The following is a 26,994-nucleotide window of genomic DNA, read 5'->3' as shown; positions in this document are numbered from 1 at the left end:
AAAAGGCTCTCCTTTTCGTCACTGGAGCAGGGGAGAAGAGCATGCAGGCACTCCTGAATGTACACATATTTCAAAACATGAGAGAGACATATGCACATACAATTAAACTAAAGGCAGGGACATTCCATCTTTCATCTTGAATTGACTTGTACAGCGCAAAAATACAACACAGACCACAGAGAAGCCCGCATGTTAACAGGTTTGATACACAGAATAATTCAACAGATTTGATACTTCAGGTGTGCTATTTTATGCAAGGGGGAAGGGAAAGAGGAGAAAACCCGAAAAAAGAGTGGAGTGGAAAAGAAAGGAATCGTGCCAAAAAGCATGAGAAACATCGTGCAGCCAGGATCGCCAACAGGACATCTAAAAAGCACTCTGATAAAATTACATACAGGGCAACCTTACGTATTGTTTGTTTTAATCAACTCAGATCACATGCAGCCATTACTGCAATCAAGTTGTTTCCTTATGTCATATGAGGGAATGATGTGGGCCCAAAAAACTGTTTAGAGCTGAAGGATTATGTTCCATGCTAGCCTCATTACCTGCTTTTTATCATATTGTTATCAGCTGCTTATGTTAGGGACAAAAAGTAAGAGTACGAGCTTTTTCCTGATTCACCATTCCACACAACATGTCTTTGTGACCATATGTACATGCAGATGGTCCATAGATAAAAAATATTCAGTACAGTAGAATCTCATTACAAGATACACTTGGTTGTAAGAGACATCTGAAAATGGTTTGGTTGGTTTTCCGATGTTTGCCATGTTAACAACACTGTACACGAGAGACACCTTTGTTACTAACGACTTTTTAAGTATTCACTACTTCGAAGGGACACAACCCAGACACATTCACTTCATGCACCTTGTGTGCTCCGAAGGGCGTAAAGATCACGCAATCCTCACACAAGTCAATTGCGCATGTCTCTTTAAGCATGAACTAGAAAAGGAGGGCAACGAAGACAGTGCAGGGCAGAAAGTGTCGGCAGTTGAAGCTGACGAGCGTCTAAGAGCACCTCAAAGGTCCTGCGAGCAACAAGGCTTGCAAAGTGAAGTGTTTAACTTCCAGAAGTTAGGAAGGAAGCTAACACAATCTACAGTCACTAAAAAGCTGTGAATGTCTTCTTTAAACGGCCCCTAAACTACCGAGGTTGAAATTTAGTTGCGGTGTTGCAGTTGTACATGTTAAGGCAACGAACACGTAGCCACGAGAATTTTTCGAAACGGTGCAGTAATAGTGGAGCTACGTGGGTTTGATTATCGAAAGGTAGTCCCCGCTCATTTTACTCTTTCATCTGGTACACGCCATCTGGACAGTATTGTCTTTTCCTCGCCTAGTACACCTCCAAATGTTATGGGACAGGCCATCACCAACGAGCTCTGTTGCTGCCACGCAGGCCCGTCGTACTGCGAGGGGTGGCGCTAATGACCTCGCCAATACAATGAAACTGTATGGTGACTCTAGTTGAAGAGCCTCATAGGGAGACCCTTCTGTTGGCGTTTCTGTTCTTTGCCCCCATTGGCTGCCCACAATGGCATCGCGAGCAACGCGACGAGGAAGAAGGAGTGTGTATTTGCTTGCAGGCCTTGCCGGCAGTCGTACACTTTCGTTCGACCAATCGACAGTACCGGAAACTGGTGACATCATCAGAAACAGCCTGGCGATGTCAGGACAAACTGGGGGGTGCAGGATAGGTCCAGAGAGGCGCACGGGGTCGTTTTCTTCATATTGTGGTGCTCCCACAGTGCTACGCATTGTGGCGTTTGGTATCGTCAGTTGTGACGGCATTCTGATTTTGATGCGCGTGTTTACTTGAAATGTTCAAAAAATGTCGAGAAGTGGTTTAGGGGCTCTTTAAGCCACCCTGAGCATTATTCTTTCAGATATATCTAAATATACTTTAGTGATGATGCATAATAAATTGATCTAGTCTGGCTCCTCATTGTTTTAAAATTTTTGGTTTCGAGAGACATGTTTCCCGTGCCTCTTGAGTATCTCTTCTAATGAGGCTTAACTGTAATGCACACAAACAATTGTGTAACTCATCCTGCAAGTATTATTCATTAAGCCTGGTCACTGATGTGCAAAGCTTGTGGTTAAGTTTTGATGTCCGTACTTCTTAGAGCTATGTTTATTAATTCAGGCTGTTCTTATTGGTTATTCAATGCAGGAGACAATGCCTACGAAATTATTGGCCCTGATGACGAGAGCCCTCAAGGGGCAAACAACATCTCTGTTGCAGAAGTGAGCCCGATACCACCTGAAGTTACCATGACAGGTGACACGGCAGCAATAGATACAGAGACGGCCATGTCTACTGCAGCTGCAACAGTGTACGAGGCAAACAGCAGTGTGTCAGCATCAGCAGCAGTGTCAGAAGGAACCGCACCAGGCCTGGTAGAGCAACATGTGTGCCATCACTGTGACTTTTTTTGTAGTGCATACAACTCATTTGCTCAACATACAAAAGCTTTTCACCACGACTGTGAGCCAGTGTTCTCGTGCAGCAAGTGCATGACTAAGGTGTGATAACACAGTACAAGCATCACTTTAAGATATGCAAACATATTACAGTTGTTGCCTCCCCAGCCAGCCCACATAGCGACAACAATGTGGAACACATGGTGAGACACACCTCTTCCCCATTAGAAGATAGTAGAGACTGTCAGTGTTGTTGCTAGATTAACTGGTCTTTGTAGCCAACTAGAAGGACAACACAGGTGTCATAAGATTGTTGTTGATGTTGTTGTTGAAGAGGTAAAAAATAAGTTTGATGCAGCTGAAGTGCCAACTGATAATGAGCAAATCAAAAACAACCACCTGAGAAAGCAACACTATCGAAATTTGGGTATCTATGTGCCGCCAACTCCGGTAAGGATGGCATAGGACAGAAGTGTGATGATAATCACACAGACGCTGCAGTTCCATCACTGGCCACAGTGAGCAGCGACTTGTAGGGCAAGAGAGTCAACTGAAACGGAACATTATGGCATAGTGTCACGCTCCCATGTGACCACTTTTTATGTTATTTTGCATGATACAGCTCAACCTCCAGAAACGAGACTGCAACTTGTCTGTAAAAAGCCTTCACAAAAAATTATTCATAACACTATTAACACAGCAGTATCTTCTTTTTGTGTGGGTTCGAGGTTCCCGGGTGTCCATTAATGCAAAAATTGCGGAAAAAAAGAACATGTGTCGTACTTACACCTTTTTAACAAGTACGAGGGGGACAGAACTTTTCTAGTCATGCATCTTCATCATACTATCAAATTTTTGAATGCCTTTTATAATTATTATTACCAGTTATAGCTGAGTGCATTGTATGTATTTAGCAGGTGTAAAATCAGGTCAATTGGATCAGATGCCTTATCTGCAAGAGAGCCCTTTATTCAAGAAACTTGAATTAAGATAGGTACGTTAGAGACGCAGTCTTTCAGCACTTTAATGCGTGTGGTTTAAGCATTGCTCAATACTTTTGTGGATGGCAGTTTCAACTGGCACAGCACTGCGCTTTGTCACGGTCACGTGTCTTCAAAGTGGTGTTTACCATTTGTGTTGATCTGTTTGTGTATTCATAGAGCAAGTTTATAATTAATTTTTTTTCCGCATTCTTGTGCTTGCACTAAGCTTGTATAAGGCAGTTACAAAATGTGCGTCACTATAACGAACTGTTCTGTTGAGCTTACACTTGCAAATAATAGTGTTCAGATGGCCGCACTTCTATGTAGGTACACCGATAGCTTTGTGTATGTTCTCATGTTTGTATAAAGCTTATATAAGCTAGTTACAACATGTATGTCACTAAGCATTGTGATATTCTTTAAAGAACTGCTTGGTTGGTTTTACACTTGGGAATTAGTATTGAGGCGGTGGTATTTCCATGTAGGCCCACTGCTAGCTTTCTGGGTGCTCACGTGTTTGTATTAAGCTTTTACAAGGGAGTTACAGCATGTACGTCACTAAGCGCTGTGATATATTTAAAGAACTGCTTTGTTGGTTTTACACCTGTGAGTAATGGTACTCGGGTGGCACTAGTCGTGTGTGTGTAGGTATACATTATGCTCATGTAAAGCAGTTACAAAGTGTATGTCACTAATCACTGTGATATTTGTTGAAGAATTGCTGTGATGGTTTTACACATGTGAATAATAGTGGTCAGGAAACAGTACTTGCGATGTATAGTTGAATTTATACAGTGCCAAGACATGGGCTGTATACGTACCAAAAGAAATGTATGTCATTATATTGTTGTGATTATTACTGTTTGGATTTTATTAAACTGTAATAAAATTGTTTCTTGTATCTATTGAGGTATGGCAATTTGTCATGCAACCAAACTGAGGACCTGAACTTGTGCATGCAAATAAACAGCTAATTTAAGAGTATACTGCTCATATTGTGCGAAACCGGTTTAACAAATCTTGTACTACAATGCTGGAAAAATGACAGAGCTGACAGGGATGTACAGAAAGAGTTCTGCACTAGCTGAAGGACTACCCCACACTGGAGTTTGTAATGTTGCGTTTTTTGGAGTAGAACAGTAAGTGCACTTCTATTAAAAATGTGACAGTCAATGCAGAAACATAAGGCAGACGAGCAGATGTGGCACATTTTTTTCAGGGCCCTCCATGCCTACTACTGCATTTCTAGTCTTCCTGTGCTCTTCGTATAAGCCGCTGTTCAGCCAAGGTATTTACTCCATGACAGTTGTTCTACTGGGTTCGTAGCAATATTGAAGAAAAAAAATCAATGGTTTTCAAGAACTTTCGAGGCCCCAACACAGTAACTTCAAGGACCTCGTGCGATTTTTTTAGTAGTTTGGACAGGCAATAACTTGTTCAACAACATCGTTAACTTTAATGCAAACAAAAGAAAACAAAACAAATCGCATTTCACTGATTTCAAACATTTGAAAGACTGCTAATTTGCCTTTCACTGCCCATCACTAAACGCACACAAGGAAGCATTTCAAGAAAGCGCTCAAAGTTTTTCTGCAATAGCACAATTAACTACTTGGACCTGCAACATTTGCAGTTTTTGAATACTGTTTGGTTTGACAGTGTATGTGATGTCATCTGTTGCCTCAGCTTTTTACCATCAAATAAGCAATAGTCATTTCTAATTTCTTTTTATTGTGTCTGTAGCATTCGATTTACTCATCACGGCTTTTCTTTGAATGCGTATACTGTTGAGCTTCCTGCTTCTGCTCCTTCAAGTACATTTGTCGCCGGTTCAATGCGCCTAAATCTGGTATCTGCAGCTCCTTTGTAATTTCAACATTAAGGATGTCGCTTTCCTTATATTACCTCCACAGACAATTCTCTGTGACATGCGAAGAGTGTCACAGAAGGGAAAAAGAAACGCTTGGCGATGCCTGCTAAGTCTAGCCAAGTGTACAAATTTAAGGACTTTCCAGTACTTCTAAAAATTCCAGGGTTTTCAATGCCTTGAAAATGACATTTTAGAAATAAAGGGTTTTCAAGGATCGCTACAAACCCTGGATTCTAGCACCTAAATAATTTTACAAGCTTATCTTGGCATGAAGTTCGGCAATTCATGCTTTTTAGCTAACGCTGCACTATCTCTGTACATTGAAGCCACGAGAGCGCAACCATTTTGGAGTAAAGAAAAATACTGAAAGCTTTTAATACCACTCTTTTCCTATGGAGCTTCGTATTGCCTAGTTAGGTTTACGAATGTGCCTGGTTTTGGTGGGCGTTTCTTCGACATTTTCTGTGAGAAGTAGATGACTAACCCCCGTATTCAGAAATTTATCTTAATACAAAGCTCATGCTTGACTTGATATAAACGACGCCTGGTGCGAACGTCCCCCAAGACGCTCACTGCCTTTCTTTTGGTGCGTTCACGACTTGCGCCATTTAGATCAAGTCAAGCATGGGCTTCAAGTTATGATGCATTTCTGAATATGGGGGTAAGCGTGCGCAATTCCGGGCAACGCATTGTGCCATTGACACTGAGAGGAAACGGGGAAAACAAAGTTAACGCCCTATGCTCCTAAACTTTCGCGTACCTGTGGTGTGCGTGTATCGTGCACGAAGACACAGCGCAAACACCAGGACGAAAAAAAGCATCAACCACACCAGCGCTTCGTGGTGTGGTCCATGTTTTTGCGCCGTCCTTGTGTTGCGCTGTTTCTTCTTCTAAAATGCTCAACCAACTAGCCGGCAAGTCCATCCTGTGCATATATATTGAACACACGTATGAGTGTAGATGGTCTTCGAAGCTTTTAGAACGAGCACTGCCACAGGATACGAGCGGTGCACGCGTAACAAGTGGACACATTAGTCATTCAAACATGCGTGGCAATGCATGTGACGCGGCTATCGGCATAAGCAGTCTCCAAATGCTGGAATGCATGCTCTTCAAAACGCTAACGATCCGCTGCTAATGCAGGACAACAGCTCACAGCGGACTGAACCAAACTCTAAACTAATGCACTTGAAAAGAACGCCTACACGGCAGCTTGAGGAACGTCGAAATGCCTGGTACTGGCGTCGCAGTTGACCACATACGAATGGAACTGGCGGAAAAAAATAAATAGAAATGCTCACCAGTATACGCGCGAATTAAATTCTCATACGTGGATGGTTGGCATGATACTTGGTATCCGCGTATTTTCGGAGAACATATAATGCATGGACTGGAAAAGCACTCGATCGTGAGCTGAACGGCACATTTGTTATTTTCCTGGGGTGACGACAAGCCGTGAATAGTTCTCACGTTGTCGTCTACGTTGTATTCCTTCGTTAGTCGTAGCAAGGAATGGAAATGATGCAGACGCAAACGTATTCCAGTACACAACAGCACAGCACATTGCAGAGAAACTCCATCCACCGCAGCCGATTCCTCAAATACATTTGTTATATATATAACCTCTAAAAGAACACGACTGGGCGTGGTGGCTCTGTGGTGTAATGGTTAGGATGTGCGCTTTGAATTGTATAGATGCGAGTGTACGCGGGTTCGAATCCACGTGATGTATAGAGCAATGTGGTTCTTCGTAAGTACGTGATTCCCTTGACTATTGTTTTCTAATTAGATTATGTGACTCCTGATTGTGAAATTTGCGAAATAATGGCGGATTAAATGTTAATTAGCTTTTTTTCATCCGCAGTGGCGTTCGGGACGCATACGCATAGGTCGATTCCGAGCAGTCATGGCTCATGGTAGACAACAAATAGCCAGGAAAAATGACTTTAAAATCCTGCATAAATTTGCTCACGCCTATTCTGAAGGCCGCTTGGAATTGGGCCACTGACTCTGAGGAGCCGCCTAGGGAGCGGTATATCAGCGGCCCTAATTTGATCTGATTTCCTGCCTACATGCGTGGCCAGGACTTCGCTAAGAGGGTATTGGGAAGAGTACTAGCACTCTGTTTGGGGGAGTAGAAGTGCTCGGTCTGGTGGAGTGCCATTACCCCTGCGGTGAGAGTATTAGCACTCTGCGGAAGAGTACTAGCACTCCCTGTGGGAAGAGTATTATCACTCTGCGGAAGAGTACTAGCAATCCCTTGCGGTGGAGTAACAAAACTGTCAACAGGAGTTGACCTACTCTCTCTCAAAGAGGGTCGATCTACTCTCGAAAAGAGAGTGAATTATGGGACAAGCCGCTACTCCCTCAAAGAGAGTGCCCGGAACTCTCTTTGTTTTTAGAGTGTACGTCTCATAACCCCTTGCGGGAAGGCCGGTCAGCGTTAGTGGATATTGTTGCACCACTGCTAGACAAGCTAAGGAAATACTTAGAACCTTACGGACAGCGTACAAGCTTCCCATTTGATAGAACAGCTGTCAAGTGGTGGAACTACGTTATGTTTTCTCTTTCGTTCCTTCGTTTTCAAACTACGTCAGATGTTTTACCAAAGAGACGTGTTCGTTTGTTGGTGCTCAGGTGCTTTCATCAAACTCGTTACATATGACGATGAAAAATGTACACCACCTGTGTAGCCTCTGGAGTGTTTCTTTTTCGTGATAGCAGGTAATTGCGTGCAAGCACTACTGCTTACAGAGATAACAACGCTCGTTGCACGCACTCGTCAAAGCCACATGGAGAAAACTGGGAGCAAAGAAAAAACGGCCCGGCTGTCGCGTGAGCGGCTTTCAGCCGGCGGCGGAACGGGCGAGCTTTGTCACGGAGAGCTCGCGAGCATGGTGCACGCTATGGTGCCCGTTCACAGGGCCACTTTCTTTTCATGACAGCGGCATTCAGAACAAATGTTCAAACAAAAGCATCCGGAACGCACGCTAAACTTGAAGCTATATTTTATAAATGCTTCCCGGAACGAAGAGCCTCGTATTCCCGAGGCAGTCACCGCACTTGGACGCGATGTCGCTGGCGTCACTGGTCCTGGTAACGGCGCTGTGCTCCACCGCACTCGCTGCGGAGGATTGCTTCAGCTCAGGTGCGTCTTCCTCTGTTGCTTCAGTGTCGCCGCTCATCGTGAAAACAGTAACGGTTGTTGCGGTGGGAAGATTATCTCGGACTTCCTTCTTTTGTTAACCCAGGTCCAAGTCTGTTATTACGGAGAGAACGTATCGAGCACGCTAATAACAGACTGACATCTTTAGGCAGAGAATACCATTTTTGGTCACTTGTATGTTAGGAAAAGTGACGGTGGGCAATACAGTGTCTCATAAATGTGTTAGCAGGATTAGCAGACAGGAACTTGCTAATATCGATGCGTCTAGGCCAACAAAAAAAGCACACGAAAGTGCTTTTGTGTGCTCCTTAAAAATATGTCACGCCTCGAAACGTTGCGAGCCCGCTATTTCTCTAAACGAGCTCACCCATCTTGAGATGAGCTGCTGTAGTGATGGAGCCAGTAGACACTCTGTTTTCGACATAGACGGTTGTAAAAACTCACCGATAATGGTCATTATCATGAAGGGAAGCCAACTCTTTTTTGAAGATGAAAAATAAAGTGAGCTTGGCGCCAAGGGTTTGCGCCTGAGGCTGCTCTTCTGGCGTTTTCGGAGATCGACAGCGAGCAAGTGGTAACTTCAGTTTTGCTTAGAACATGGTTTGAAGGTGCACGGAGGACAAGCGAGCTTTAGGAGTAGGGTACAAGGATGTCTAGGGTATTTAGGTGTGTTCTTTAGGGCCCGTGAGTGGTGCTTGGAGAAAGCCACATGGCTCTTGCTTATAACCAGGAGCGTTACATTTATATTTGACGTCTTTTTGTACGATGTTGTATACGGTAGTGTTATATTTGTTAGACCATGAGAGTGGTTCTCAAAAGAGCGGGAGAAAAACTGTTGAAACCGAAAGCAAGTGGTAACCGCGTCGTGGTGGCGGCCGGCCTGTGGGACATTTTCGAAAATGAAGGTAGTGGTGTGTGACGGGAAATGGCTAAAGAAGGGAAATATTAAGGGCACCACGCCCGGGATCGCCATACTCCAGAGGTTGCAGGATAAATGCGCCGAGTGGAAAAAAAAAACAGTTGTCGCTCCTAGCAAAGACAACTCCGAACGGAGACGCACTTCGAGGTAGTCGTCCTAAAGAGGAAATTTGGACGGATGAGACGGAAGGATGGCTTTGTTAGCAATGACATCGACTTCAGCGATATGCCAACTGGAGCTTTAGCCTGGTGACTAAGGGGCCAAACGATGGCATTTTTAGAGGCACATGTCCTTTGAGCAAAGCCCACTAAGAAATGTCAATAAATATGTAAGCAGCGCGGATGGTTTAAGGAACAAAGGGAGAGGTCACGTTAAGGAATTTTGGCAGCGTAAGAGTACTATGATCAACTACAATAACATGCGAGGCAAAAAAGAAGCCAAGTGGTTAGAGCTTGAGGAAGGACTGAGCAGGGAACTCAAAACAGGGATTTAGAAGCTCCACCGCTTATCGACAGCGACATTTGGAAGAGTTGTAACACAAGAAAAAGACATAGAAAAGGGGATGGAGTGGGCATACCGATTTCTCAGAAGTCAGGCAGGGGAATACAAAGTCCACTTGTAAGAAACATCTTTGGTTGACAGGAACAATTGCGGCAAAAGATACAATCCTTGGAGTAGCTTACTTATGGACGGGGAACAATGGTAAAAGGAACAATCAACTCGAGCACTGCGTGCATGAACACATCAGGGAGTCCAAAAAGGTTCGGCAGCATGTTACACTCCTGTAACACGTGAAGGCGAAAGCCTGCTGCACACTTGGCGATGCACTAAGTTACACGATCGGAGTGATCGGACTTCTTGGAAGACATAACAAGCTGCAGTGCGAAGTAAGCGCGTGGCAAGCCGTTGTATGCGAGCGTCGAGCTCTCCTACTTCGCCATCTCGCGTTTCTGCTTTCGCAGTTCGGCCTTTCGCGCGCCCGTTGAGTGACTGGCGCCAACGACGTTTCTCTTCAGCAGCACTCGCGGCCAAACGCCTCGCTCCTGCTGCTTCGCACGTCGCACCTCGTTTCTCGCTTGTCGAGCATCCTCGGCCGTAGCATACTTGAGAGAGGTGTATGCAATGCTTCATTGATGGTTCGGATGCTTGTTTGGAGCTTCTTCATTATTGAAACACATGATGTTCTGTGCGTTGTACGGGTGATTTCAATGAATGTATGCACTGTTCGCTTCACTTTGCTGAGCGCGTGTATCCTCTGCCTTAAGGGGGTATGGGACATTGCATTTTTTGCTTGCTTACGGTGGTATGAGCCATTGCTGATGGAGATATTTTTATACCACTGTACTATACGCCACCTTTTTTATGTATGAGCCATTGCAACGAGCAACTTATGGCTTATTTTCGTCTTATTAAGGCAGAAAACATATTCCTAGGTGCGAATAACGCCCACATTGAAAACCTGAAGAAATACACGGACTATAGCGGGAGACTATTGCTTAAATTGAGCGAACAACACAGGCTAATTATTGTAAATCGGGAATCTGTGAGGTTAAGTTAAAATGGGGATCCGGTAATAAGCAGCTGGCTATTAATTACAGTTTGATGTAGGAATAAATATAGAGCAACTTGCATAATATGCTAATAGATGAGGAAGGTAATAGAAGCTAGGGAAGTGACCGAAAACATACCAGTTAGCACTTTGGACATCGAAGCGGGAAACAGAGTGGAGAAGCATTGAAAGAGCACCAAGTTAAATTTCAGGGATCAACAAACAGCTAGGATATCAGCTAGCATAGAGCAGGAAATAGAAGCACACAGCAAAAGACTGGCGTTACCGTGAACTTGAAGACATAAGAGCAACAAAGTATTCGGTACAAAGTAAAAAATAAAACCCTGTTGTGGTAGAATAAGGTAATCAGGATGTCATCGAAGAAATGCGAAAAGTAGCCAGACTATACAGGCATGCGAAAGAGGCACAGCAGTCAAAGGCGCAAGATGCACAAAATGAATTTGATACAGAAAGAAGAAATGGGAAGTACGGAATCTGGTGCAGGAGAAAATAAAAGAATGCAATAATACGTTGACTTCAGGAATACGTGAAATATCTGGGGAGAAGAAGTGAAGTTGTTCAAGTTTGCAGACAAGATGACGAGTGGAACCCGCGCGAGGTGGAAGGCGTTACAGAGAACATGCGGAGTCATTCAAGAGCAGTGCAGGACAGGCAGAGAGGCTGATGTGGAAAAGAAACTGGCCCTGAACAACGGCAACTGAAAAAAAAAAGCGGAGGAGAAAATTCCAAGCTGTACGGCAATAGGACTGAATGATGTACCAGTGAGGATAGTTAATAAACGGGCTCACAAGCAAACACGCCTAACAAAAATAGAAGAAAGAAAGCCGTACTGGAGAGATAAATCCCAGATAGTTGGCGATGGATTAGAATGAACCTAGTTTTTAAAAGGCGATACTAACATCAAATCATGCAGACTGATCCCTATATCGCCGTGGAAGTATGCAGGCTAGCAGTGCAAGCCACAAAATTGAAGTTTGAAGCATAAGCAGAGGAGAACCAGATGACGGACGAACTGCAAAAAGAATCCAGAATAGGCAAGTACGTACATAGACGGACGATACCATGTCGATTCGAAAACGTCAAACGGCTCATTGAGCGAAAAAGCCGGCGTCTGCCGTCTGGATAAGCGAAAGACGGCACCTAAATTTCCATCGGCGTGCCTCGACGGATCAGTGCGGGCGAAACCCGCTGCCGCGCCGCGTGAGGGGGCCGCCATGCCACTCGCGGAAGCCTGTGTTGCGCTCCGTGTACGCGCAAGCTCAGGCCTCCGTTCTAACTGCGCCTCGGTAATCGCTGAACAAAATCAATGCGTAAGAAACTTAATAAATGCGAAAGGAAAAAACGTTGGCTGTAGAGAGTGTCAAGCCTACGACCCCTCGCTCAGAAGCCGAGTGTCTTACCCAATCGGCTGAACGAGCGCCTCCTAGATAGCAGGCCTGTACACTCTTGTTCATGACGTCATGCTACGAGCAGTTGGACCAATATTTCCCTTGCCACGCCCGGCGTAACAAAAGCGGTTACATCAAAATCGCCACGGCTAACTCGGGAGCGTCCCTATTAGATTCTATGTCAGTCCGGCAGGGTAGTACGACGTCGCGGATCGAAGTGCGCCGGCCGTGTGCTGTAGGAGACGTTGGCCAAGTGTCTCAACGCGCTCGTTTTCCCGCGAGGAGGACAGCTCAGAAACGTTCAATTGGGCGTTAATACTTTCGAATTCAAAACTCAGAAGTGCTTAGGTCTCCACGGATGTGTTTTTGTCAATGCTGGTATGATTGACGTGTCAGGTGTTAGGAGCATTCAAACGGGCTTCCCCACGTCAATATAATTGCCCTCTTCTCCGAAATGGCGTCACTCTTTTCTCCGAGCTGACACAAAAGGATGGGCGAAGGGAAAAACAGGCCACAAGGTAGAGACGGCGCTAACCCTTTTTACACGATCTGTCACAAAAGGATGGAAGAAGAAACCGAAGGTCAAGCGCTGTGTCTGTGTATCTGTTTCTTTCTATCTCCTCGTTCAGTCGCGCTTATACACTCTACCATGGATTCTAACCAACTAGCCCACCAACGTGTTTTAACGAAGGTCAAGACGACGTCACCGTTTTCCCCGAGCTGACACAAAAGGATAGAAGAAGAAACCGAAGGCCAAATTAACGTCACCCTTTTTGCCGAGCTGACACCAGGGATAGGCAAAGGGAAAGACAGGCTCCGGAAGAAGACGGCGACGACCACAGGATCGCCGGAGGATGTTTAAGGCCGTGTTGGGCCCCGTGTTAATAAGAACCGCTCGAGACTCAGATTAGAGTCACATCCATGTACCAATGAAGTGAATAGACTCGTTTCTACTTTTTTATTCATCATCACGATGGCCGGCTTCGTCTTCGTTTCCCGACTCCTGCGGTGGAGACCCACCTCAACCGGCCGAGATTATATCAACTGGTAGGCAGCAATGGGACACTCCACCCTTCGTCCTGGCTTCAGCAGAATGGTGAGCGCTTGACATTGTTTGAGAATTTGCCAAGTTTGAGCTCGTGTGTTTTCTAAAACTGCAAATCAGTTTCTTTACGTGCAGGCTCCTGTTGAAAGCTTCCTCACATCACAGCAGAGTAAGAAAGACCTCGTTCGCGATTGACCATGGATTTAAGTAAATGGAGAAAGCGAGAGTTGTTATTAATTTGTGGAGAACTGGGAACCGAGGTCGGGAAAAGTCAGAGAAAATTCAGCTGATTGAGGCTATGGATAAGTGCGGGGTTCTTGAGGACGAAATTTCAAAAGCATGGGAAGAGATAGAGAAACAAGCTGAAAAACTAGAAGAAAGGCAAAGAGCTGACAAAGCTGAACAAAGAGTTGCATAGGAGAGGCAAATCGCTGCAGAAGAAAGACAGAGAGGTCACGAAATAAAGCTAAAGGAACTAAATGTGCAGCGGGATCTGGCCATGCAATCGGCAGATATCTCAGTAATTGAAAAATGTTCAGATGAATGAGTAAAAATAAAGGATCTCATGCCGTCGTACAAGGTAAATGATGAGATGGGATTGTTGCTCGTTACTTCTGAACGAACCTGCGAGAAAAACGGATTGGCTCTAGAGAGTTGGCCACAACAGATTCTGACCGTTCACCCTGGCCAAGCAACCGAAATAATTTCAAGGCCAACGAGAGACGACGCAGATGACTATCAGAAAGTAGAAGCCGTGTTGCTAAGTTGCTAAGGAACTATCGGCGCTCAGCGGAGGCTTTCCGTCGTCGTTTTCGGGAGACAGCTAGAAGGCCGGTCGAGTCTTTTCAAGATTTCACTGATAAGCTGAATGCCAATTTAATTGAATGGCTAAAAGGGGAAGATGCGTTCTGCTGTAACGACAAGGTTGTTGAATTAATCCGCTTGGAGTAGTTCTATGGGTCCTTAAGCGGAGAGATGCGCCTGTGGATTCAAGATGGGTCGGGCGAAAAGGGCTTGGAACGTGCTGCGGTGCTAGCAGATGAATTCGCGGCACGTCGCGACTCTGAGCAAACGTGTGTCAGGCCATTAACTAAATTTAGTAAAGAGGGAAACAGGCGTGCCTTTCACAACGAGAAAGCAGAGATGGGACCAAAAACGGGCCGACCGATAATTTAGGTCAGAATAACACCACAGCGACAGACGAAAAAAAAAATTGGCAAGAACATTGGAGGCTACAAAACCGATCGTCTGTTTCCGTTGCCAGGAGCCTGATGGAGACCTTTCGATCGGCTATCGGAAGCCTAGAAATGTTTTCTCTTTTGTGAATGGCAACAACGACAACCTGACGCTCTTAGAACCCTACCTTCGCGACCTAGTAGTGAATGGAAAGCCATGTAAGGTACTTATAGGGACTCAGCGGCGACAATGGACATTGTCCACCCAGCGTATGTGATACCTGACGATTTCACCGAGGAATGTTCGTGGATCGGGCAGGTAAGGAAGATAATGTTTGATTGCCCATAGCCAGAGTGAGGACTGAGGGACCGTTCGGAGTATTGCTGACCGAAGCCGCAGTATCGCAAAATCTGTCCAAACATTATCCCTACTTATTTTCAAATCGCTCGGAAATGCTGCTGAAGGAGAAGGGCCTGAGTTTGGGCGACCATACGGTCCAAGCTCTCGCGCGTTCAAAAGCTCGGGAGATCGCGGCGAAGACAAAACACGGCAACGAAGCCAAAAGTATGCCTGACGACATAGCCACTCAGGAAACACAACCAAAAGCCAGCGAAATCGGTGAGGAAGACGCTAGCAAAGAGGCATGCGAGTCAGTAGGACTACCGCAGCCAGAGCTAGCAGAAGAATTAGAAACTAATTTGGTACTTCCGCATTCCGAGGGCTTTTTAGACCTACTGAGGGTTGATAAAGAAGGTCTCGTGGCAGAACAAGCTGAACAAGCTCGACAAGCTGAATGAACTAGAGGAAAATGGAATAGCCAGAAAGAACATCACATTGCAACGCCGCAGTTACCTCTTGTACCGACAGCACACAAACACAAAGGGAGTACAGTATGACCAGCTTGTTGTTCCCTCAAAATACTGAGCTCCAGTCCTCAACCTTTGCCGTGGAAACGGATGGGCGGGTCATTTAGGCATGAAGAAGACTAAAGATAGGTTACTATGTGAATTTTTTTGGCCGGGATGCTTCAAAGATGTAGAAAATCATGTCCAGACATGCGAGGCTTGTCAGAAAGTGGGAACGCCACACGAAACGAGGAAAGCTCCTATGAAATTGGTTTCTGTAATCACGGAACCCTTCAAACGCTTAGTGGTTGATGTGGCGGAACCTTTCTCCCTGACTAGTTCAAGGTACAAATACATTTTGATAATGATTTGCCCCGCAACCAAGTTTCCGGAGGCAGTTCCCCTAAAAGAAACCAATTCAGTCAAGGTGGTTGCAGCTTTACTATCGGTGTTCTCTCGATTAGGTTTGCCATCTGAGCTGCAAAGCGATTAGGGCAGCGTGTTCACCGGTAACCTTACTACCGCCTCCCTAGAAAGGTGCAGCATTCGCATCATCCACAGTTCAGTGCGGCATCCGCAGAGCAACAGTGCAGAAGCGTGGCAATCCGTGCTGAAGAGGGTACTGCGGGCTTTGTGTTGCGATTAAAGAAAGGACTGGGAGGCCTGCTTAGCGGCCACTATGTTTGCCTTGTGGTCGGTGCCGCGTGAAGCCGCAGGGTTCAGCCCAGCCGAGCTCGTTTACGGGATGTCGCTTCGATCTCCGCTTCAAATGGTGCGCGAGGCATGGGAAAGGCATGGCGATGATCCTACAGTTGTTGAGTACGTATTGGAACTGCTAGAACGGTTGCAATCTCGCCAAGAGCTGTTGGAAGCAAACATGAAATCCGCCCAAAGGAAAGTTAACGTATACTACGATAGGAACGCTCGGAAGCGGACTGTAGAAGATCAGGTGCTTTTGCTAGTGGCATCCCGAAAGAACAAGCAAGACGTCCTTTGAAAAGGAACTGCGGAAGTAATAGAGAAGCTTTCAGAAACGAACTATGCCGTCAAATTACCGGGAAGGCGTAAAGAGCTTAGGATGTACCAGACGAACCTGATGAAGCCAGAGCGCGAATCCATAGTTCATCTGGCCCTACCCGAAGAAGTGGAAACAGAATTTGCTTATCCGATGCCGCCAACGGAAATTTCTAAAGTTTGCGCGGACATAGGTGCAAACCAAAATTTAGATCCGCGCCAGCGAAGCGAACTGCCAGAGCTCGTGGGTGGCTTTGAAGACTATTTTTTGGATCGATCAGATAGAACTAGCTTGATAGAGCATGATATTGCTACGGAACAGTGTTTACAACGATGAAGAGGCGAGCATTGCGAAGACGACGACGACGATTAGGAGGCTAGCGCGGGCAGTTGCCTCTTGGCCAAGTGCGGCGTATTCCCCTTGTAAATATGGTTGTATATAGCTTTCCGTCTGCGTCTTCCTACGTAACATATCTGGTGGAGGTGGACGTTCCCTGTACCTCGTCACGGAGCTTCGCAGTGGACGGTACGTCGAGCCTTCCTTCATGGCTTCCGGCGATGACAACTCGACTCAGCCGTCTCTCCGACACCTGCTGCCATTTCGACCACCTACATCACTCTCCCCGCTCCCCGTGATCCTGGCGTATTCTCGGGCAAAGATGGGGAAGACGTCGACGACTGCATCAGTCTGTACGAACACGTCAGCCGCAATAACCGGTGGGACTCTACTACCATGCTCGCCAACGTAGTCTTTTACCTCGGTGGCACACCTCGAATTTGGTTTCGGACGCACGAAGATGAGCTCACCAGTTGGGATTCGCTTAAGCAAAAGCTCCGAGACTTGTTCGGCAACCCATACGGTCACCTACTTGCCGCGCAGAAGGCGCTTTCCGGCCGCGTGCAGACGTCAACGGAGCCCTACGTCACGTACATTCAGGACGTCTTGGCTCTGTGCCGCAAAGTTGACGCACACATGACTGAGTCCGATAAAGTCTCCTACATCCTGAAAGGCACTGCCGATGACGCCTTCAACTTGCTCGTTTTCAGCAACGTGGCGATGGTGGATGCAGTTATGAAAGAGTTCCACCGCCTGGAACGCGCTAAAAGCCGACGCATTGACCAGCAGTTTGCTCGTCTGCCCAACACCTCAGCGACATCTTCCTGTGCCGACGCTCCTCGTCCCACCAACACTGGCGATGTTACCCGGATCGTCCGGCGTGAGATCGAGGCCGTCTATCCGGCTGCCTTCGACTCCAGCCCTTCCAACGCACCTGCAGTCACGGTTTCCCTGATCCAGGCAGTTGTCCGCCAGGAATTCGAAAACATGGGTCTCCACACCATCTGCTCGGCCCATCGTCTTGATAACCACCCGGCTTCATCGATTCCGCCCCGTCCCGCATCTTATTACTCACCACGTTTCCGCAATCCCTCTTAATGGCGTACTGCTGACGACAAGCCCATTTGTTTTCAGTGCCGTAGAATCGGGTACGTTTCTCGGCACGGTCGCAGTCGCTGGAGTTCCCCGACCCAGTCTACTTATACTGACAACTCTCGCCCCCAGGTGGCCTTTCTCGTCCCTATGCCGCACGCTCCGTTAATGCCACCACTGATTCTCCTGCGCCGAACCGCCCCTATTCTCGTTCGCCTTCGCCCCAACGACGACAATCTCGCTCTCCCCAGCCCCATCGCTCATTTTCGCCGACTACCTTCGGACACCGCTCCCAGCTGGAAAACTAGAAGATGCAGCGCCTCGAGGTGACGCTGCATTGCTCCCTACGCCGCCAAATCATCTACTGATGTTGCCCACTCATCTGAACCTTCTTGACATGCAAGTCGACAGTGTTTCTTTGTCTGCTCTTATCGAAACTGGGGCGCACTTGTCGGTAATGAGCGCTGAACTTCGTAACCGACTGAAGAAAATAATCACGCCCGCCACGACGCCTGTTGTCCGCGTCCCCGATGGTGGAATAGCCCCCGTAATTGGTATGTGTGCCGCCCGCGTCTCCTTCGCTGATCGCTCCACTATCGTGCTGTTTACAGTCATCGCCCACTGTCCCCACGACATCATCCTCGGCTTAGACTTCGTCTCCGCACATTCTGCTCTCATCGATTGTTCCGCCAGTACTCTCCGCCTTGACTTGCCCGTTCTGGATCCCGCTGAACCACACCCCAGTCGCCTCAGTTCCGTCGACTTCGTTCGCTTGCCCCCTTCGGCACTGACTTACGTTGAGTCAGTGTCATTCGCACCTGTCCCCGGCGATCACTATATCGCGGCTCCTATGCAAGACGTCCTCCTTACACACGGGATCATAGTAAATCATAGTTTTATCTATTACGGCGAATAGCGTGTGCCTGCCAGTGGTCAATTTTGGCTTGACGACACAAGTGCTGCCACGCGGGGTGTCTCTGGCCCAGCTTTGCTCATTCGAAGATCACTCAGTAGCATCTATTGCAGTAGACGACAATTCAGTCGATCCTCCTCTACCATCGCAGTCGGCAACTTGTACCATCGCCGACTTACAGAGAATGATTGCACCCGACATGCCGTCCGAGCACACTCGTGAGCTCTACCGTGTTCTGTTTTCCTAACACGATATTTTTTACTTTAACGATCGGATTGTCCTTCGGCCCAAACTACAGCTGTTAAGCATCGCATTGATACCGGCTATGCCCCTCCTATTCATCGCTGCCCGTATCGAGTGTCACCGGCTGAGCGTCAATTTATTCACGCAGAAGTTCGCAAAATGCTTGCCAAGATCATTATTGAACCATCATGTAGTCCATGGGCGTCACCTGTTGTACTGGTGAAAAAGAAGGATGGCTCATGGCGCTTTTGCGTGGATTATCGGCACCTTAAAGGCGCGTTCACAGTGGCGGGAAAACGCGCAACGCAGAACGTTTTCCGCGCGCCGCTTCCCGCAGACAGGCTGCTGCGCCGTCCCGCAGAGCGATGGGTCCGGTACCTATATTTCCTGCGCCGCTGACGAGAACAGCCAATGGGGGCCGACCGTGAACCGTGACGTCGTCCCAGTTCAGTGACCCCGTCGGCGCAGGCTGGGAGCGTGCTGCGGAACACTCGGCGGTTGCTTTGCCAGCATGAATATGTGACTTGAGGCGACGGTGCAGAAGCAGCGAACAAGCAAGTATAAGTCGGTTTACCGTAGCCAACAGATCATCGTTCGAACCAGCCATCCTCGTCACAAAAAGGGCGACGGGAGGAGAGCTAGCAGACGATCAAAGCGACGACGCGGGAAAAGAGCGCGCTTTCCAGTTTTCTCTGGTGTCACGTGACTGTCCCCTTCTCTCTCTGCTCGTTATGGTCCTCCCTCAACGCCTCCTCTCTCTACATTCCAAGACAACCGCAGTGAGAAAACGCGCGCAGTGTGAGCGTCATTCGGAGGAGCTGCGACGCAGCGGCGACTTTGACGCTGTGCCGCTGCGGGAAGTCTCCCGCTAGTGTGAGCGCGCCTTTACAGGGTTACCAAAAAGGACTGTATCCCCTGCCTCGGATTGATGACGCCCTTGACTGCCTCCACGGTGCTCACTATTTCTCCTCTATTGACCTTCGCTCCGACTATTGGCAGATTGCCATGGACGATCTCGACCGCGAGAAGACTGCTTTTGTAACACCAGACGGTCTTTATAAATTCAAAGTGATACCGTTCGGTCTGTGTAATGCTCCTGCCACTTTTGAACGCATGATGGACTCCCTTCTTCACGGTTTCAAATGGTCCACGTGCCTGTGCTACTTGGACGACGTAATAGTATTATCCCCAACCTTTGCTACGCACCTCGAGCGCCTCTCAGCAGTCCTGGACGTTTTTCGTCGAGCGGGTCTGCAACTCAACGCATAGAAGTGCCAATTTGGCCGTCGCCAGATAACCGTCCTTGGGAATCTCGTTGACGCGAACGGAGTGCAACCGGACCCAGGCAAGATGCATGCTGTTACGCACTTCCCTGTTCCGAAGTGTGTCAAGGATATGCACAGCTTCGTCGGCCTTTGTTCGTGCTTCCGCCGTTTCGTGAAAAATTTCGCGGCCATAGCACGACCACTAAGCGAGCTTTTCAAAAAAGACGCCCCTTTCCAGTGGGGCGATAACGAGGCCTCTGCATTCTCGCATCTAATCGACCTTCTTGCAACGCCTCCTGTCCTGGCCCTTTTCGATACTTCTGCACCTACTGAAGTCCGTACTGGTGCCAGCTCATCCGTACTGGTGGAGGCTCCAGGGAAAGGCCCCAGGCCTTGTATCGATTACCGCAAGATAAATGCCATAACTAAGGATCAGAATTGCCCCATTCATAATCGGAAAGAGCGGGTAGAAACCATCAGCCGGGTTGAATTTGTATCCACTACTGGGTTACTTGCCGGTACCATTAACCGAGCAAGTTAGCCATTACACCACCTTTATATCCCCTCTGGGTACCTTTCGGCCTCTTGTCCTCGCCTTCGGATTAAAAAGAGCTCCATTTTGTTTCTCACGACTTATGGATCAGGTTCTGAAAGGAATGTAAAACTACGCGCTTCCCTACTTAGATGGCATCGCAGTCTTCTTCATACTTGGAAGGATTGGGAGAAAGTGCTTGAGTTTGCGTGCGGCCGGTTTGGCCCTGAAAGGCGAAAAATGTCAACTAGCAAAAGCCAAAGTTAGCTATATAGGCCATCAGCGATGAAGGCAGAAAACTGGGCTAGTTGGTGTGACATCATTAATCAAAAGACTAGCGCAAATAACAGGGACACAGACGGAGGAAGCGACAGGACGAGCGCTAATAACAGGGACAGAGACGGAGCGCTGTCGCTTCCTCCGTCTGTGTCCCTGCTATTTGCGCTAGTCTTTCGATTAATGAGAGGCCACAAGCTCGGGCGTGGCTACAAACGCTCCCTTGAGATAAAAGTAGCCTCCATATGCGATTACCCAATACCTGTAACAAAAATAGATGTCCGTTCCTTTTTAGAACTAACAGGTTATTATCAACGTTACATCCGTAACTCTTCAGAAATCGCGAGTCCCCTCATGGACAGTTTAAGATAGAATGAACGCGTGAAGATTGTGCAAAACGAGCAAAAAGAAAAATCTTTTCTCAACCTAAAAGCCACTTTAGCCAATAAACCGGTCTTGAGAGCTCCTGTTTATAATCTTCATTTTCTTCTGCAGTGCGATGCAAGTGATCGAGGCTTGGGTGCAGTGCTCAGTCAGAAAAATGAAAATGGGGAGGAACACCCAGTAATGTTCGTAAGCCAGAAGCTGACTGTCCGCGAACATGCCTACAGTACTTCAGAAAAGGAGTGCGCTTGCCTGGTATGGGGAATACACAAGCTCCGATGTTATCCGGCCCGATCACGGTTCCCAGTAGAAACTGACCACTGTCCTTTGACTTGGCTTAGAAATATGTCCCAAAAGAACCGCAGAATTCTTCTGCAAATGTCTGCAGATGTCATGGACAGAAAAGGACGCGACAATGCCAACGCAGACGGCAACAGCCGTAGCTTCTTCGTGTGAAGCACAATGTCGTAAAGGCCCTCTTTTGTTCTTTGCTTTTCTTCGAAATCATTTTGTTTGTCCGTTTTGAATTTAGGATTAGCGCCATTGCCGGGTTTCAATACGTTCTCAGTCTCTCAACAAACGTGGCTTTCTCTGGAAAAGGAAACAATATCGTTAGGCATTAGGCCGGCTAATATATGCGCTGAAATCTGCTTTTCTCCGTTGGTAAATTTTAGAAATCTCGAGCGAGGACTGCAGGTACGATTCGGATAAGGTTTATGTGGAAAACGCGTGAACTTGGCAGTTCTCGTAGTTGGTTGGGTGCTGGCTGTTTGTTGTGCCTTGGGCTGAACGTGGTTTATTGCCAGAAGGGCTTGGAACGATCGGCGAAACGAAGCAAGAAGCACAGAGTTTACCGATCTCTTCGAGGTGCTTGGATGCTGCAGCCCCTTCGAGACCTCCTGTGGCAGTGGACGGGCTGTTATGATCGACCTGTCAGGTGCGAGAAGCATTTCAATCGGCGTCCCCTTCTCAACATAATTACACTTCTTCGAAATGGCGCCACCCTTTTCCCCGCGCTGACAGAAAAGGACGGACGAAGGGAAAGACAGGCCACAAGGTCAAAAGGACACCAACCCCTTCTCCACGAGCTGTCACAAAAGTATAGAAAAAGAAACCGAAGGTCAGGTCGACGTCACCCTTTTCCCCGAGCTGACACAAAAGGACAGAAGAAACCGAAGGTCAAAATGACGTCGCCATTTTCCCCGAGCTGACACCAAGGAGGGCAAAGGGATATACAGGCCCCGGAAGAAGACGGCGACGACCACAGGACCGTCAGAGGTTATTTAAGGCCATGCTGGCCTCCGTGTTAATAAGAAGCGCTCGAGACCCAGACGAGAGTCGCATCCATGTATCAATGAAGTGAATGCACTCTTTTCTACTTTTTTATTCATCATCACGATGCCCGCGTCGTCGTTGTTTCCTGATTCCTGCAGTGAAGACTCACATGATTATGCAAAGAAGAGGTGAGGCGTGCAGACAGGACACAAGAGTAGAGAAGTGGTCAACACGAACGCCCACGTCACCCGGTCGATATTGTAACAATAAACATTCTGTCGAAACAGACAGGGCAAAGAAAGAACACCTTTATACTTCGCATTCTCGGACATTAGTGGTGCACACAACTTTTCTGTAACATCCTAACGAGTGAAGTAATGTGGGAAGACAAGATGGTGCTACTAAAGGAAATTTAAGACAATATAAAGAAAAGATAGTACGGGTAGGGCTAACAGTGCTACGATAGTTGCATTCGCAAACACATGTGGCAGGGTTATCGATAATCACCTTTGTGCTTTATAATGTACATGATAGACAAGGAACTCATGCTAGAGTCAAGTAAGTGAGCACATGGTCTCTCTATAAGCGAGACGGTGTGGAGGTGGGACAATGTATTTCATGTTTAATATACGAAGTCTCTCCCAAAACAACGTGGTCTAAACTGGGCAAGTTGATACGTGATCAATAAACCGAAAACTAAACCGAAATCCAAGGTGAAAAATCGGCAAAACACATTGTACACAAGCAAGAAGACAGGAAGAACCTGAAACTAACAAATAAAAATTTAATTAGTGTAATTCAGGGTGTTTCATCGAGCACTTTCAGAAATTTAAAGGCTGTCTGTGCCAGATAACAGATTTCTAGTTTATGAGCTTCTCTACTTGAAGCGGCGGACACTATTTGCTCAAGCAGAAATATTTTCACAGAAGTTACTTTTGTGCGTGAATGCATAAAACGACATTTTGCTGAGTAACTGGAATGCCAATGGATTTCTCCGCAAAATTCGAGAATTAATACCTCAAAACTTTTGTCGTCCTGAGAATTCATTCCGAGTGGATCTGCCTTGCGATGTCCCCGGCTAATCGCAATATGGGCCGTAAGATATTTAGTTAGAAACTTAATTAGTGAATTTTTGTTAATTAGCCGAATATGCAGTTAATTTTTTTGTGCAAGTAATGTCCGCCTCTTCGTGCAAACCAGCTCATGAACTGGAAGTGTGCCATCTGCCACAGGCAGCCTTAAAAAATTCTGAACGCGTTCGCCAAAACAAACCTCCGACAGTACTACAGCGCATGCGTTAAAACGCGCCACAGTAGAAATGCAGAAAACACAAATGTAGGAAAAAAATGGCTTGATAAGCTACCACTCGTAACTGCGTGTCTTTGAGGCTCAAGGGCGTCGCGCTCATGCATGGGCTTCCGTGCCTAGTGATATGAAACCCGCTAAAATTTCCCTACTTTGTCTTTTCATAGGGCAATAATATGGAAAAATCATACATCGGAGTGCACTCGCACTGCCTTCCATGCCTCGGAAAGTGTGCATTGTGGCTTGCCGGAAAGAATTCTTCATATGGCAATGGCACAGCTCAATGGCACATATCCCAGTGGGCTCGGGTATCTGTAACGCGTCCTTGAACTACCCTTGTCACAGGTGGGATCCAAAGAGGTCCCAGGCACAAGGGTAAAAAGCAGATGTTTCTGAAGAAATGTTTTGTACAACTTTTTCAAAACGTACTGTTAAAAATGATCGGTGCCAACCGCACAAACGTGCCACTACTCGCGCGTTCATCGTCATCTGCTTCCACAGCTGCAGCTACGTTGCGCAAAAAATTATCATCATCAGCAATGGCTTGAGCATCGTCGTCTTCCACAGCTGGCTCCGTTGCGGCTCGTCATTCCAGCGTAGAATTTCACTTCCCTTCAGTCGTCGTAATGGGGAGGCCGCGTTTATGGAGGCATGAGTCATTGTATTACGTGAAGGACACATGTAATAACAGAGGTGCTACGCGAATGTGTATGCGTATCACCACGATGGCCGCAGATAAGGACAATAAATATGTTCGCACTTTTGTTCAAGATTCTGGGTCGCCTATGTGTCGTGCTCTAAACAGCTTCACTGGTCATCCACTTTCATAGAGTGGAATGGCACTGAATTTTTTCAAGAAGCTTTCCACTGCGACTTTGTCAGAAAAAAAAAACAGCTGCTTTCACTCTTTCGACCTGCTTCTGGAAACTTTGTTGTATCTTATGAAAGTAACCTGTTTCCCAACGCAATTCTTGAGGCACAGCTTGTATATGGCATTCTACATGAGATTTGAGTGAAAACACACTGTTAAGCAAGAGGCTCATGTTTGGTCGTGGTGAATACATGCAACATACATGTGCGTTTTTGATAAATGTCAAGGTGCAGAAACCTAATTCAATTCGCTTCTGGTAGTTTATATTGAATAGTGCACTTGTTTATCCTTATCGGGCGACCACATTTCACCGCCTAGCAAATGTTATCGCAGAGCGCCGGACGCGCCTGTATGTGTCGGAAGTTTCTGGAATGTTATCGATGGTTTCATCCGCTGTCTGTCACGGAACCTTGTGTAATCTGATTGCGTGTATGCGCGACGCGAGTAGTGTAGATCTCTGTGGAAGACACGTGGGTCCCAGTGATTACTCTGGAACATTCGACGACTGATGTATAAAAGCCGAAGCTCTTGCCCCGCTGATCAGATTTTCGACGATCGCCGAGTGTGTTCGCCGCTATCGTTGTTCTTTGAGTGGAGCCTGCTTTTGAGGGCACAATTTCGCCCAATAAAACGCTAGTTTCGTTAATCTCATATTTGCTGCCTTCTACACCGTCACTACTACGTGAAAATATGGCCACATGTAGGTAGTGGGTAGAGAACAAGAATGGGGGTTGAGCCCAAAAGAACAAAGATAACGCGGCTCTTCCCTGCTCGCGAGCCAGCGCCGACAGAGGCGCTTCTCAGGAGCCAGCTGCTGTGCGGTATAATACATCCCTATGAGTACTTCTGAACGCTCGTGGCAAACTGGTGGAGGTGCTGGGTAGCCCTGATGGATGTTGCAGACCGCTTCAAGTATCGGCACTACGAATACAGTGCTAGTCGACACTCCCATGCATTGGGCCAGCCACAGGATGAGGGGACTAACCCTGGAAGTCGTCGACGCTACGGTTCCCACCACTTCAACCGGTATGGAGGACACGATGTTGAACCGGTATACACTTGAGAGCCCACGGGTCCCGACGACTTTCCATGGCGCAGTGTTCGAAGACGTCGAAGATTGGGTGGTCAGTTTCGAGTCTTAAACCAAGAAGAATTGGCGATAAAAGTTAACGGAGAATCCCTTAGTAACTTGCGATTCGCTGATGATATTACCTTGCTTAGTAACTCAGGGGACCAATTGCAATGCATGCTCAGTGACCTGGAGAGCCAAAGCAGAAGGGTGGATCTAAAAATTAAACTGCAGAAAACTAAAGTAATGTTTAACAGTCTCGGAAGAGAACATCAGTTTACGATAGGCAGCGAGGCACTGGAAGTGGTAAGGGAATACATCGGCAGGTAGTGACCGCGGATCCAGATCATGAGATTGAAATAATCAGAAGAATAAGAATGGGCTGAAGTGCATTTGGCAGGCATTCTCAAATCATGAACAACAGGTTGCCACTATCCCTCAAGAGAAAAGTATATAACAGCTGTGTCTTACCAGTACTCACGTATGGGGCAAAAACCTGGAGGCTTACGAAAAAGGTTCTCCTTAAATTGAGGACGACGCAACGAGCTATGGAAAGAAGAATGATGGGTCTAACGTTAAGGGATAAGAAAAGAGCAGATTGGGTGACGGAACAAACACGGGTTAATGACATCTTAGTTGAAATCAAGAAAAAGAAATGGGCATGGGCAGGACATGTAATGAGGAAGGAAGATAACCGATGGTCATCAAGAGTTACGGACTGGATTCCAAGGGAAGGGAAGCGTAGCAGGGGCGGCAGAAAGCTAGGTGGGCGGATGAGATTAAGAAGTTTGCAGGGACAACATGGCCACAATTAGTACATGACCGGAGAAGTATGGGAGGGGCTTTTGCCGTGCAGTGGGCGTAACCAGGCTGATGATGAAACCACGCTGACGACGCGGCAGAACTGAGACACGTCTACTTCTACCTGGAGAAAGGCGCGCGTACATAGCATCGGAACCGTGAGAATTTTGTCGTAGGCTTCTGGAGACCTACACCGGTGCTGGTCACTACGAGCGAGCAAAATGA

General features: G+C 47.0%; 1 protein-coding gene across 2 annotated transcripts in view; it reads left to right on the top strand.

The window, feature by feature from the left end:
- Window positions 1–8,318: 8,318 nt before the first annotated feature.
- Window positions 8,319–26,994, top strand: part of LOC142576684 (uncharacterized) — a 268,560-nt gene continuing 249,884 nt past the window's right edge. For both annotated transcript variants that reach the window (XM_075686916.1, XM_075686915.1), the window contains exon 1: window positions 8,319–8,431. In XM_075686916.1, coding sequence (XP_075543031.1) covers window positions 8,356–8,431 — 76 coding nt within the window. In that variant the 5' untranslated portion in view covers window positions 8,319–8,355. The remainder of the gene's footprint in view (window positions 8,432–26,994) is intronic.

This window comes from Dermacentor variabilis, chromosome 3 (genome assembly GCF_050947875.1).
Source record: "Dermacentor variabilis isolate Ectoservices chromosome 3, ASM5094787v1, whole genome shotgun sequence".
Taxonomy (NCBI): domain Eukaryota; kingdom Metazoa; phylum Arthropoda; class Arachnida; order Ixodida; family Ixodidae; genus Dermacentor; species Dermacentor variabilis.
Note: the sequence above shows the minus strand (reverse complement) of the source record. Positions and strands in the feature narration are given on the sequence as shown.